This window comes from Lepisosteus oculatus, chromosome 2 (assembly GCF_040954835.1).
Source record: "Lepisosteus oculatus isolate fLepOcu1 chromosome 2, fLepOcu1.hap2, whole genome shotgun sequence".
In the NCBI taxonomy this organism is placed as follows: domain Eukaryota; kingdom Metazoa; phylum Chordata; class Actinopteri; order Semionotiformes; family Lepisosteidae; genus Lepisosteus; species Lepisosteus oculatus.
The window spans coordinates 23815291-23830242 of record NC_090697.1 but is presented as its reverse complement, the minus strand read 5'-3'; the positions used below and the strand labels follow the sequence as shown (position 1 = coordinate 23830242).

General features: G+C 38.4%; 1 protein-coding gene across 4 annotated transcripts in view; it reads right to left on the bottom strand.

The window, feature by feature from the left end:
• The window catches only part of opn8b (opsin 8, group member b), a 29391-nt gene extending 14850 nt beyond the window's left edge, over positions 1 to 14541 (bottom strand). The window contains exons 1-5 of one of the 4 annotated variants that reach the window (XM_015351620.2): positions 14147 to 14541; positions 4090 to 4181; positions 3661 to 3823; positions 3257 to 3436; positions 2105 to 2305 (exon numbers count right to left, since the gene is read on the bottom strand). Coding sequence is in view for 1 of the 4 variants with exons in the window: in XM_015351606.2 (XP_015207092.1) it covers positions 14147 to 14219 (73 nt within the window). In the remaining 3 variants the exon portion in view is untranslated. Of the gene's footprint in view, positions 1 to 2104; positions 2306 to 3256; positions 3437 to 3660; positions 3897 to 4089; positions 4182 to 14146 lie in introns of those variants that run through there. The other 3 variants (XM_069199067.1, XM_015351606.2, XM_015351673.2) reach the window with 3 other exon arrangements.
• Between the last annotated feature and the right edge of the window lie 411 nt (positions 14542 to 14952).

Genomic DNA, 14952 nt, shown 5'->3' with positions numbered 1-14952 from the left:
ATCAGTGGTAATCACTACTTAATGGTAGTGAATGATCATCATATTTATTTTATTCTAACTGAAGTCTAAAGTAGTAGACTGGCTGCTGAACATGAAGACTGCATGAGCACCTTTTATAAATTTTTAAATTGTTCATTTCCCAAGTCCAGGGCTGTGTTGGATATTCTTAAATCTAATTTTTAAAAACTGAAAGCAGCAATATAGTTATATAATTCCTTATATGAAGCAATACAGTGAAATACATATAAGCCGGTTGAGAGAATGAGATGAGATACCTGTAAATAAATAAACAAAAGAAAGGATGATTTTGCACAGGAACGTTTGACAGAACAGACTAAACAAATAATTGATTTAAATGTTTATTCAACAAATGAAAAATACTGTATATGTTAACATATAGTAGGTCTTGTAAACAGGGTTCACATTTGCCTCTTATTCAAAAGCCTGCAAAAAGCTCTCAGAATTTAACTGGGATAAATATCTAAGACAATCCAGCTAATTAGTTGGCTACGTAGATGCTGGTTCTTTTAAACTGTGCCTGAGAGAGAAGAACTTAGGATGTGAGCTAAATTCACTCATGGAAAGGAGGTAATGGTGATTCTGTATCCATAATTGTTTGCTTCTGAAGAGCAGCAGGAAAACAAAGGGAACAGTAATTGTTTTACACATAAAAAAGGCAGGTCACAATCCACAGATAGAGAAAAAATTGTACATATCTAAAAAATATTTTGCCAAAGCAAAAAGAAAAGTTTTCTTTTTTATTGTGCAAGCCTAATATTTTCCAAACGCGCATTTAATTGCTGACTTGTTATTAAAGCAAATACTCTTTCAAGAAACAGCTGAATGAGTTTCTTGGATCATTTAACTACTGCAGTATCTACTGTGGCAGGTGGTTCTAATTGTTTTTATAAGCAATGGACCTTCTCAAGTTTGGAATCTCTCTTAAGGTGCTGAGAGAATGACATATTTTTTTCCAAAAAACAAAATATTTTACGCTTCTAGAGTTCATAAATGTATTACTTTCATTTTTTTTAATGGCTACTCTTTTAAAGGAACAATATTATTCCATCCCTTAATTGTTCTTGTAAGAGGCAGAAGTCTCTTGCATTTGGGGTTCCTAGATCTTTTTTACCTCTGTCACTCCTGCGTCTCTCACACACTCCTCACTTTGTCCCCACCTCATCATCTCCTCTCACCCACTCACACATTTCTAGAACAGACTCATCGATCCAATCGCCATTAACATCCTCCAATCCCACACAGCAGTCACTTTCTTGTGATCTCTAACAAGCAGCTCTACAGCCCCAAACTCTACATAGATTACAACCATGACCTTATATCAGCCCTTTCATTCAGTTCTCCTGCTGTCAGCCTTCCTTGGACCTCTGAAACAACTGCTACTGCTCCATCTCCCCTGTTCCCTTACTGCTCTGTCTCTTTTCCACTTTTCCTGCTCACTTGTTTTTCTTTTCCTCTTCTCTCAATTTCTGGTAAAATAACATGTCACCTATGTCCCCAGCCTGTCTTCACTGTTTTGTCTCTATTCCCATCCTCCACCCCCATCCTGCTTTTTGAAGGCCCCACAGGAGGTGCTGATGATAAAGTTTGACTACTGTAAAAACAGTAAATGGACTATTATACTATATATAACAGTCTTGTCTGGCCTGTATGCACTGGTGGTTCTGGGAGATGAAAGAACATGTGGCAGTGGGAAAAGAGTCCTGGCACCCACTAAATCGCTAGGTGGCATAATTGTGCACAAAGTAAAGTAGTTTCTGTATTTTAAGTAAATAATCAAAATCTGGAATCTGATTAAAATGAAGTGGCAAAAGCGTTGGTTTCTATTTTCATCAAATAAACACAAAACGTGTCAAACCATGTCTAGTTACAAAACATAACCCTTACAGTGTGCTACGGTCTAGGATAATTCTGAATTATATGAATTGAGTTTTAAGTAAATATTGATCACAAGTAATAATTACCCCAGGAAACACCTTTCACAAAGCTATTTGTAAAAAGTGAAGGTTACAATACCTCCCGGTGCTGTGAGATATCGATGGGGAAGGCTTTCTGCACCACTTATCTTCACTCAATGGATAATTACCTCATCAGCGCTGGATACAGTCTCTGCTCTGTCTGACTGCCCAGTGCATCCCCTGTTCTGCCTGTCTATCCAGTGCATCTTTAGCCTCGACGGATTGCCTAGCACAAATTCGGCTCTGCCTGCCCACTTGCTTTTACCCAGACCCAAAGGGTGGATTCCTCAACCTCGCACAGCCGCAGTATTCCCCAGGTCAGTGCCAAGCTATAACAATAACACTTCGTATTCATATTTTATTGATAGTAATATTGACACTTTACATTAACCTTTATTGTTGCCTTATTACCCTTTTTAGAAAAATATTTGGACCTTTTTACACATATACACCCTCATTTAGAATCACCAGTTGATTCTGTTTGGCTTACGACTACAAACTTTCTACCAGCACAGTACAGCTGAGGGCTATGCATGCTTTTCATCCAAAGCATTCACTTGTCAAAACAATGAGGTGCTTTTAATCCCACAAGCCCTACAGCTCCAAACTGACAAAACTGAAAACTCACAGGAGCCTGGCAAGTCTCAGCAGCCTAGCAGCTTATAATTTTAATCTTTATTTTAAATGTAGCTTTTTTTAATTTAAAAGCAAATTGCTTCAAAAATAAACAATAATTGTTATGCTGCATCAGGTGGTAAGCTGTGCTGCAGCATGATGGGTCAGAGCCCAAATGCAGGTTTCAGTGCACTATTTAAGATGTCAGTATATTTACGATAATTTATATTTAGATAATTTACCAAAAAAAGAGGAAAAAAGTACAAAGAAAAAGGGGGAAAATTGGGAAAAAAGGAAAAACTTTGTTAAGAGAGAAATGACAACTTACACTGTCATTAGGTTGAGGCTTTAATGACAGAGCAACAATACAGCAGTTTGAAGAAACTATATAGGGCATCTAATTATTGAAATAGGGAAATAGATCGGAAGCCTGAAAAAGGGCTGGCTTAGCTGAATGGCATCTAATCGTATCTAGTTTGAGTGACAGATTTGGAGCACGTTGGACAAACAATAATGGAAAACTACACACTATATAAAGGATAATATTAAATTTATTTAAATAGTGTCTTTCACGTAAAACAAAAAGACTCCAAAGTAATTCATATTTTAAAAAAATGATCATAAGAACTGTTCTCTGCAGAAAAAACAGATGCTGTTGCACTCACCAGTAGCAGCGCAGTGACCTTAATACAGGGGGCTGAATCCAATAGCAGGTGAGGAGATGAGTAAGCGCTGAATCTGGCGGTGACCAGGCTTACCAAACAGGCTTAGCAAACACAAAGTAAAACACTGTCCCTAAGCAAGGTATAACAGTCAAGGGTCCAATCCAGTGAGTCACAACGGACCTTGTAGAGGGAGAACCCATGAAACAAATGTCAATACATCAAGCAATCCAAAAATTATGTTCTGGCGGTATTGATCGCTGTCCCAATCCTGTTACCATGTTTACTGGTGAAGTAACAGAGTGGGTGATTGCCTGGAGATGGAGGAATCATGGTTGTATGCATGAAAACAATATCATAAACTGGGGTCCAGTACATGTCAGACAGAAAAGAGAGACATCATTCACCTTGATTAAAGCCCAAGCTTAGAGTTCCTGCAGTGGGTCCCCGTTTTTTGTAATGTTCTTTCCCCGTGAAGTTGTTTTTTGTTTGTATGTGCCTTGGAGTTGTTTGGGATGGCTGGGCCTGAAAGACGACTCCTTGCCCATACCTTCCCTAAGTAAGAAGAACCTGAAAGAGCAAGACTCTAAACATGAGGCTCCGCTGCAGCAGGTTATAGAACACAGCTTGTTAAAACTGAGATGTTTACCTCCCCGGTTGCGGCAATACCCAAGACCCCCTAGAGATAAACTCCAGATTCTCACAGATTATTCTAAATTATTATTATTAAATAATAATAATAATAATAATAATATTATTATTATTATTATTATTATTATTATTATTATTATTATTATTATTATTATTATTATTATTATTTGGACATCCAGTCTCACCAGGTGAAGTGTAGATGGTGTCTCTGGTTTCTTAATAATTCTTCTCTTTGTCTTTCAGAGGATGCCGTGCTAGAGGTACTGTACCTATATTCCTGTTTGAATTAATGAAGATGCGTCAAGACATGATAAATCAAGTTCTAGACTTTGATGGCATTTCTCCTGAATTATATGACTTTATTACCAGAATTTTATCCAGTCTTTAATTGAGAGAGGTTCTTCTCAGAGTGATTTGCATATAGAATATAGAATATAGAATATAGAATATAGAATACAGTGATTCTAATTAAAAAGATTTTTGAAACACTTTGGTCACACTATTGGCCCATCTCACTAATTTGTTTTGCTTAAAATGTTCTCAATCTAGCTGGAGGTCTGTACAGCCAAAATAGTTCACCATGATCAGACAGATTTTATGGTGCCTGGGATCTGGAAATGTTAGACATTCTCTCCATATTTTATACACGACTAAAGATTGTCTTCTCCTGTGCTATTTTTCTTTAGAGGCAGAGAAGGCATTTGATTTACTTTACTGGCCTTGTCTATGGTCAGTTCTGGGTTAGATGGGCTAGAGTTCAGGCTTCATCAATATGGTCAAATTAGTATACTCTAATTAGTATATAATTCAGCAATGGTTTTACAGGCAGCTAATGTCCCTCTGTTTTCTGGTTGCCGGGGCACTCATCAGAGATGCTTACTTTCATCTTTGTTTGGCTTTTATTTGGAACCTCTAACTCAAACTGTTCATCAATCCACTACTTCTATCCCTATTGTAGGTAACAATACTCCACATTGTACAGTATATCGCAACATATTGATTGCTATAATGACTCTTATTCCTTACCTCAGCTGCAATTTTTGATCATTTCAGTCCTTTGACAAGATATGAAATGAGTTAATTGGTGCAGGTAAGCATTACTCTGCACGGGAGAAAGAAAATTTGGCTACCACCGGCTGTCCCACTCGTCAAACACTTCAGACATCCTGGCTTTTAGATTAACTCCTCTTTTACAAGCACAGTAAACAATTTTAATAACCTTTTTAAATGATAGCGAAAGTGTCTGACTTCAGCTGATAGGACTTATCTTCTTTTGTTTTGCATTTCCATAATGAAAATGAATATGATCTCTCACTTGTATTTTTCTAGTCTATAACTCTCCGGTCTCCCTTAAGACATTGGGTTAGATAAGATGGCAAAATTTTGGAATTCATATGGACAAGGAAGTGACCACATATTAAATTCTAAATTAAGTTTCTGTTTTACAATGCATGCCTGTGGTGTCCCCGGGGGCTGACGTTGTCTCTACACCCACTGCATAATCTGCATTACCTTGGAGGCAAAACAAATAGACTGGCTTCTACTACTTGTTTTACTTTTCTTATTGCAGTCATCTTGTAAACATTTAGCAATGAGAACTCAGTGGAATAGGGAGTTGGAATGTTGCACTTGAATGTTTTTTACTATTCTTGGGACAGAATTTGAGATAATACAAATTTCGCCTCCATAAATCCTAACAATTAAATGATCCACATGAATTTCCTTCAGAAAGTGTATCTGATACCTAGAAGATGGTAACATATAGTCCCCTTCGTATGCCATGTCCAGGAATAAGGTGCATATCCTTTCATACCTTTTTTGGAGTGTCTAAAGTGGCTACATTTTAAAGTTAGATCTCTTCCTGTTTGTCCGTTATTCTAAACAGGGATATTCCCTTTTTGCATTTGGTATTCCTACTGGATGGTCACTCTACCTCGGGCCTTTCATGGCAGCAGAACTCTGGTTGGCTGGTATGACTGCAGCCAAGGGCAGCCCTACCCTTATGTAAACTGTGTGAAGCCACCATGGGCAGGGTCCCATGAGGGCAGTGCCATTCCCTCGAAGTACTGTACTTTTAAATCATTTGTGACCTTATTAGGAAAGCTGACCGAGCTGTGGGTCACAGCCTTTTTATAGCAGGTAATGAGGAGCATATGTTTCTATTACATTTAAGCTTAAGAGAAGAGACATAAAGAAAGACCACAAGAATGCGAGTAATACAGTGCATAAAGAAAGAGACTACAAGTAAGAGGGAAACTAGAAAATTGCCAGTGAGAGAAAGAGTAAGAGATGCAGAAAGCCAGAAACCCAGAGAAGAGAGAAAAGGAGAAAGCTGTAAGACCGATCGGTTGAAGGAAAAGGGAAATGCCATCCGCTACATGATACAGAGGAGCCTGGGAGTGAGGGACAGTTTTGGAGAGGAAAGCACTGCCCAAGAAAGGCTGGAACGCTGAAACTCTGTTATAATATTATTATAAAAGACTAAGAGGAGCTGAGCTCAGTGAGAAGATTATATGAGTATCCACCACATTATAACTAAAATAAAAGTGCTGGTTTTATGTGAACACCAGTAAGCAGCTACCTGCTCAGCTTATTACTTAGTTGTAGTGAACAAGTGATAGCCAGGAGCCCAATGGAAGACTAGGTGTTCTTTTGGTTTATTTTCTTTAGTGGCGAGTATAGACCATAGAAACCTACCTATAAAGACCAATTTATGTTGATCCGTCCCTGGTGGCATCACAACTGGCTGGTAAAACATTTTTGCTTTTTTTTTTTAAATCCTTTAAAAACTGAAGTTTAATTGTTTGTCCATCTGTCTGTCCAATCAATGTCTCTGGGGTCAGTTAAAACTCAATAGCTAGATACTATTTGAGTCCAATTTAAAACAAAACCTTAACATTGAGAACATTATATTATATTTATATTATAAATTATTATTATATTTTTATCACAAAATCCAAATCCACCACAAACTAGTGAGCTTTAACTGTCTTTATCACCAAATCCAAATATAGAAAGAAACAAGAAAATTCTACAAATTAACTTTAACATGTATTTACAAAATACAAAATAAAAAACACTGTACTCTTAAAACATGATTTTATTTCATTAATTATTTTTCTTACATATTTAAAAGGAAATTGGTACTGTACATTGACACCAGATGTCAGAAAGCAGGAGTTCAAGGTTTCCCAGGATGTGTGGAACATGCTACAATGATCTGGAAGCAAACTCAAAGTTCCAAGAGGGAGAGAGCTCTTGACCTCTTGACCTCCATGTAATTTGGTTGTTCCTTGCTAATGCATATGGATATATACCACACCAACTTATTGCATTTTCCCTTCTCACTGGAGCAAGGCAGGTGATGTTTGGCATTAGGCTAACATCAGGGCAGAGGTTACCACCACTATGAGTCTACATCGATAACCTCACAAGCTTGCTGAGTATGGCAGCATGCACAGCCAGATTATTAAGGAAGGGGATGAGAAATGACAAGATCTCCTTTCCGGTAAGTGGAGAGTACAATCCCCCTGGTTGTAGAGCAACCCATCCAGAGCCTTGGCAAATATTATACGTCACAGATATTGTATAGAATGATGGGAAAGGCCATTCTTCAGCAACTTCCAGATGGCCTGGGTAAAATCAATCCCAGCCAATTACCTGGAAATACAGGGTATGGTCCTACCAATTCACACTGTACCAAAGGATAATATTGTCACTGAAGATGTGTGAGATCACCTCAATAATAGTTAGAGAGATGGACATAAAAGCCAACACTTACATATGAAAGTGACCAGGCCTCCCATACTCATCTCTCAGAAAAAGGACTCTTAGGGAAGAACTCTCTCCAGCTTCGTATAAAATCCATAGCCTATAGGCATGAGAAAAGCAGGCTTATCGTGGAACTGGGAGAATCCAGTGACCAGACAATTAGAGGTGTCAATGCCCAGGTGCATACTGGAAGACATTGGGGGGCACAAATCGAAGTGCAGAAGGCAGTGAACAGGCTGCAATACCTGGAGATGGTTGGCCCAGTCCAAACAGGTCGAGTAGGACTAGGATGAGGTCAGCCACTTTCATTTTCGTCCAAAGATGAAGGAGAAGGAACAGAAAAAGATGGTGGTCATGGAGGTGACAGAGACGGAAGAGGAGAGTTGGAGAGTTGGAGGGTGAAGGCAGTGTCACAATGAAAAGAGGGAAGCTGGACTAAGTGGGAAAGTGTGGTGAAAAGGACAGAGACAGAGGAGGCCTGCCATCTTTGCAGTACAATCAACACAAACCTCCAGCATATACTGACAGGCTGCAAGAAGGCTCTCTCTTACAGGGCCAATACAGGTGGGTGGTGACATGACCAGTGTTACGAAGCGTTTTTTCAGGACCCTATGCAGACAGCAGTATCTGGAAGGGAGTGAACAGACACGGGGAGACGAGGAACTGGGCTGGTAGACGAACAGAGTAATGTGACGAAGGTGCGCAGGTGCTCGGGGGGGGGCGTGATTCAGGCAAACAATCCAAGGGGAGTCAGAAGGGAAATCCAGTGCAGGCAAAAGTCCAGAGCTGGGTGATCCAATCCAAGAGACATGACAGAGTTAAAAACCAGAGCGGGATCTAGCAGACAAAGTTAAAAACAGTAGCAGGATCCGGGGAAGGGTCGGGGAGATAAAAAAAAGGGGTAACGGGACCAGGCATTCTAGGTCCTGGACAATATCTCCCTCCTTTCCAGGGAAGGCGTTGCATCTTTTATTAGTGATGTGGGCACAAGAGACCAAGACAGTACTCCTTGTAGAATTGACAGTACCATGGGAGAAAGGCATGAAAGCTGCATATGACAGAAAGAGGCTGAGCCTAAGACTCGCAGGCCGAATGGAGAAAAGGTGGCTCGAGGCCCTTAATCTACCCTGAAGAAGTGGAAAGCTGATACTCCAAATAAGAGAGAGGCCAGCTGCAGGGTTGACAGGGAGATGTCCCTGTCACTGCCCCGCCACTAGAAGCTGTACTGGTGTAAGGGGCAGAACATCAATGAATGGTGGTCCCCAAGCTGAAGACCCTGCTGGTCTCTAGGCACTGCAGGATTTGCGGTAGGTGAAAGCTGTGCAGGCTAACATCGACCTGTATAGATGATGTAATTAGGGCATCATAAACATCTCCTAGTTCATAGTGAAGAGGCTTCAAATTATTTACAATAACAATAACAACTAAACAACACAACACTTCACACAACATAAAACATAACCTGAAATCCTATGTAATGCCCAAACAGGCTAACAAGAAAAAACCTGGCTCCGTAAAGCACCGGAAGACAACTCATTATTTTGTAATCTCCCTTCCTGTAATTCAGGATGTCCAAAAGTCAAAGGGACTCAATCTGCCTATTCTGAAAATATATAACCAAATCCAAGATCAGAAAAAGGTCCACTCACCTGGTACTTCTGCTTCCTTCTGTTAATTCCCTGTCTTTCTCTCTCCTGTCTTTCTATGATGTTTCTCTGTGTTAAATGTTTATTCTTCCTCTATTTTGATTAACCTGAGTAGATGATTTCCTTTTATCCACTGTCTCTTACAGCCTACCCAAAAGCAGTTAAACAGCTCACTTTCCCATTATTATTTTTTAATTTTATGACCTGTCATAATTATACTAAGAAATGTATTCTGACAGTTACTGTAAATGACAAAAGCATCTTTTAGCCCTTATTTCCTACACTTAGACCAGTTATAAAAGAAATAGAAGTTAATTATAGAGAATAGTTCATAATTATACTGATTTGACTATGGTTTAATAACTCTAATTTGGATTTATAAATCTGAAAGGTGCTACTGTAACTCAAGATATCACTGCTCTGATGGCAATAACACAGGCAGTACAGGCAGTGCAAAGAGCAATAGTGGTAGAGTGTGTTCTGTCAGAGCGCAGTGATAAATCAAGAGGTGAGCTTAAAATTCACATTGTACAGTCTTGTAAGTGTATTTACGTATTAGTAAATTCTCAAAAATGTACTAAAAAATAAAAATATTTCCTCTTTACTTACATGAGAATTGAAATAATTACACCTTGGTGCAAGCCAGCGGCCATATCACCCTGCAGCTCTCAACTGGCTACCCACTGAAGCTCAGCAGGTTTGAGCCTGGCCAGTACCTGGATGAGAGACCTCCTGGGAAGCTATGGTTGCTACTGGAAGAGGTGTTAGTGGGACCAGTGGTGGGCACCCACCTTGTGGTCTGTGTGGGTCCTAATACCCCAGTAGATTGGTGGGGACACTATACTGTAGTGGGTGCCATCTTTTGGATTAGACGTTAAACCGAGGTCCTGACTCTTAGTGGTCATTAAAGATCCCTGAGCATTTCTTGATAAGAGTAGGGAGTTATCCTGGTGTCCGGGCCAAATTTACCATTGCCGTGGCCTCCAAATTGTCCCCATGTATGATAGGTTTGCAGTTGTCCTGCGATGGAGTGGCGCTCTGTCCAGGGTGTACCCTGCCTGGGCTCATTGCTTGCCGGGTAGGCTCCGGTTTCCCATGACACCGTATGGTATAAAGCGGTTTGGCAGATGACATGACATAACAAATCTTGGTACATCCTTTTTCTTTTATTTGTATTTTGTAAATCTCTTAATTCTTCTAAATAGATTTTTAAAACTATTTTTTCTCCTCAATTGAAACTTAATTTCACTTGGCGCCCTAGGCGACTGCCAAGGTCGCTTACTGTATATGCATGAGCAGATCCTGACTGCAGCTTAAATGTCCCTTGTGCTGCTGTGAGATCCTCTGGATTCCATCTCCAGGACTCTCTGGACTCTAGCCTGTCTTGATATTATTTACCTATTGACTTATTTGAGCTAGTACCCATAATCCCCTGTGGACACAGCCCTAGCTCCGTTGCATGGGGGCTCAATTAGACCAGCAGACTGCATTTTTAGGGGTCACTGGGTCCAATTTGGGTAGAAAATTGGAGGTTAGTGCCACTGAGGATCATGGAGGGAGATGGGTGAGAGAAGTTGTGTGGGGTGCAGGAGTTATGTTGCATTTTGTTTGAAAAAAAGAACAGTAAAATAAAAAGGTATACAATAGGATTTTTGTCTAGATTTAGGTTCATATAGTAGATTCCCTACAGTACATTGTCTTTAGAGATGTCTTGGAGCATAATGACAGCACTTGGATGTAGGTTGGATGTATTTTGGTTTGTTCAGAATACTTAGCAAGCAAGAATACAGAGACTAAGGACTGTCACTATGAAGGTAAAAAGAGAGCAAATAACCTGGAGCTAAGACATTTAGAGTTTGAAGGTGATTTTAAAAATGAATTAATTGGGGAGAAGGACATACATGCTTTTATAATTTTCTTACAACCTGGACCTAAGTTGTGGATTTGCTGGATTTGTAATATATTAAAAAAAAACATTCTTAGATACATCACCAAGTAAAACAAAAACGTCAAAATAAGCTTTTGGAATCTGGCTGAGAAAGAAACAAATGAATGTTTTAGCTGTTGCAAAGATGAAAAAAGACCTTAGTAGCATAATGAACTTCAAACGTCAAAAGATCAAACCATAGTTCGAACAAAAATGTTCTGTTGCTACAAAAATACCAAAAAGATTTGCCAGCTAAAGTCTTTGTAGAAAGCTCATTAACATAACCCCATTGTATCAAATAATTAAATTGACAAAGGGCTTCACACTATAATTGGCACAGAATGGAAGAGTGGTGCATTTCTCTCTGACTTCGCTACAAGGCTGAAGAGACCACGGAGTCTGCAGCAGTTGCTGCCCAAATTTCCCAAGAATCAAGAGTACTCTGGCCAACCAATCCCAGGCTCAGAGACAAGGTGGGGAGGGTAGAGAAAAACATCTTTTAGTTTGAACACTAAATATAAGCTTTAACAAATTTGCTTTGCTTCTGTTATTTAATACATGAGCAAAGGATACCAAACGACAGCACCTACACACTTGTTTATTAAAACACAATAGTTTTTCCTGTGATAAGGCAGCATACTTTACCCCAGTGATTTTTCCGATGCCAGTTGCCATTCATTCAAACAGCTCAGGAGTTTCTAGTGCTCATGTGCTCCAGGGCTTTAAAGACATTGCCCCAGGATGTTCTACTGTGCAAATTCAACTTTTAGGGCAGTAGCTGTGATAGCTGTAGGAGGAGCTAGTTGTAGAATATATTATTCTTGTAAGATATTACAGCATATAGTAATTATTGTAAATCCATCTAGTGCTGTTTCAAAACTTCCAATTCACTATATTATTTTATTTCTATATTTCTATATTTTACTGAGATGCATTGCATTTTGTAACCCCAGTAACCCCCTACTGACTGACTATGCTTGTCCTGGTATACCACTATGTTGTGTTCTCCTGTGGGAAATCTTGTTTATTTAACTGCAGTAATAAAACATGAAACAGAGGTGAGTGCATAATGCAGCCTTTTTTTATTTTTCCAAACACATGCACACAACAACTCAACTCAAATGTTCTTCAGACTTTCCCACCATCCCTTCAATACTAACTATGGCAAGCTCAACACACCACTCGACGAATACTCATCTCAATCACCTACTGTAGCAGCATGACCCAGACTTCCACCAACAACACTGGAGATGTAAAGCTTACCCTGTGCTTGGAATGAGTGCCTTTACTGGTGAAGCCACTTGGGAGAACCATGATTATGTATTTTTGTAGGCATATAAATTAAATATGAACTTATTCTACAGCAGCAGCAATAGTTAATGAAGAATTTGTTCATATTAAACTACCATAGTCATAGGAGAATCAAATAAAACCCTAATACATAAATGTATAAAATACCTATTGTAAAACAGAATTATATTGATTTTAATGCGGTGATAAAAATCACTATCCCATTTCGCAGACCACTGACATACAGCACCGACTTGGGTGATGCATGGCAGCCATTATGCACCAGCTGCCCCATTGCAAGTTCAGGTTTATTGTCATATGTACTGTACTGTACCTGCATATAATGAAATGCTTACATGTGTGCTTTACTCACATGACAAATGACATAACAGATGACATAAAAGAGGAGATCACACTGACGTAGAAAATGGCATACAGTACAAATGACATCACAATACTTGGAGACAGGGACATAATTTTAACCAGCATTAAGATAGCAGCTGTGTGCAAAATTCAAGCAGTGGCAGTATTTTGAGTTCACTACTAAATTTAAATAGTGACAGTATTTTGTATTTTGAGTTCAGTGCAAAATTCAAGCAGTAGGCAGTATTTTGAGTTCAGTGCAATTGCAGAGAGGTGTAAATGAGGGAGGATTTAGGAGTCTTTTGGCTGTGGGGCAGAAGCTTTCTGAAACAACTAAAGCCTTTATTATTTCTTGTTAGCATTTAACGTATTTACAAAAGAAAAAATATCATATTTATATAAATATGCCTTACTGCTTGGAAAATGAAACACTTGCATCAATAAAATATAAAGCTTGTTTGTTATATCTTAATTAAAACGTTGTCATCTGTTTTGCTAAACACCTGTTTTTATAGTCCCCGTGTTTTTTCTAGTATGAGTCTAGTAATAAAGTGAAGTGACAATTGTTCCAGTTTTGTCGATACTTACTGATACACAACAGAACTGTAGTGCCGAGGTTTAATGGATTCAATTAACTATTACTAAAATAGTATTGTTCCAAATACAATGTCATATTATTTTTATGTTTTATCACGTCATTGACAAAAAGCCTTTGATTCTGAGTTGTCTGTCATCTCACAAAAACTTCACTTCTGCGAAACTCCTACAATAATTCTTTTTCATTAATAACATAGTTCAGGGTTTTAACCTAAGCATTTATAATTATTTATTATTATCTGAAACGCAACTGGATGTTTAGGCAGTATTTAATTTATTGCTAGTCCACCTTTTATCCTACGCAAATACAATAATTCTAGTCCTAGTTTGATTTCTATATATATTTTTAATTTTGTGAGCTCATATATTGAAATTCTATAAAATATAGTAATAATATTATTGACGTGGTGAAATAGCTTCATATGGAACTTTATTATTTAAAGGCGTCCTATTTAAACGATTAATTTCTTACTGTAAGTTAAGTGTAACAATAAAATGATAAAACATGAAATCATACTTTGTTGCCCATCATTCACTCACTGGATATTATCACCAGTTTCAGATTAGTTTTAAAAACACAAAACCACTGTGGTAATGTAGATTCAATAAAACTATCATGATTACTAAAAGATAAAAATGTTTCCTTACCTATAAGAAGTAAAAAGGCGCCCGCTCCGTAATCGACAGCAGGTGACATCTTGGATAAATAATGGTTTTCCATTGGCGATTATTAATCTGTACATACGTATGATTATATACCTTATGTATTACTTAGAAGTGATAGCTACCTGCGAATGTTTAATATAGCCTCGTTGTGTCCTAATAATTAAGGTTTGAATTAACAATACTCACGAGAATGTTAAATACAGAACTTAAAGAATAGCGCTGTCTTGTTTCCCTATCATCTTCTGTGCTCAACTACCTTTTTTTTTCTCCGAAAGCTCCGGCAGTGTCTTGCTTTATGTCACAGATCCCTTCAACTGAAGTGAGTGGATAGGATAGGCAGGACTCCCTCTCCTCCAAAAGACATCGGAATTCCTCTTCTGGAAGATTTTTTTCTGCTTTAACTGGATTGGTCATAGTTCTCATTTTGACGTCATATTAAGAGATGAACAACAAGCTAGTTGATAACGCCAACGGGAGTAATAAAGTAATGAAGAAATAATAAAAACCTTTTTTTGTTCCTTTGCAAACACGGTTTGTGAACATTTCTGCACAACAATAATGTGTTTTCAGATAGCAAAAGGCTGTTAATGCCAGCATTATCATCAAATCTAGCATAACATAGCAAAAAAAACGGCTTGAAAAACAGATTCTACAGGATATATATCACAAGGTTTAACCTGACAAGTAGAGTATCAGAAAATAACGGATGTTTTTCAAATGCATAAACTCAGTAGAGCAGTTTAATTCACAGGGACAGCACGTTTGTGGCGAAAGCCACTCTTTAACAA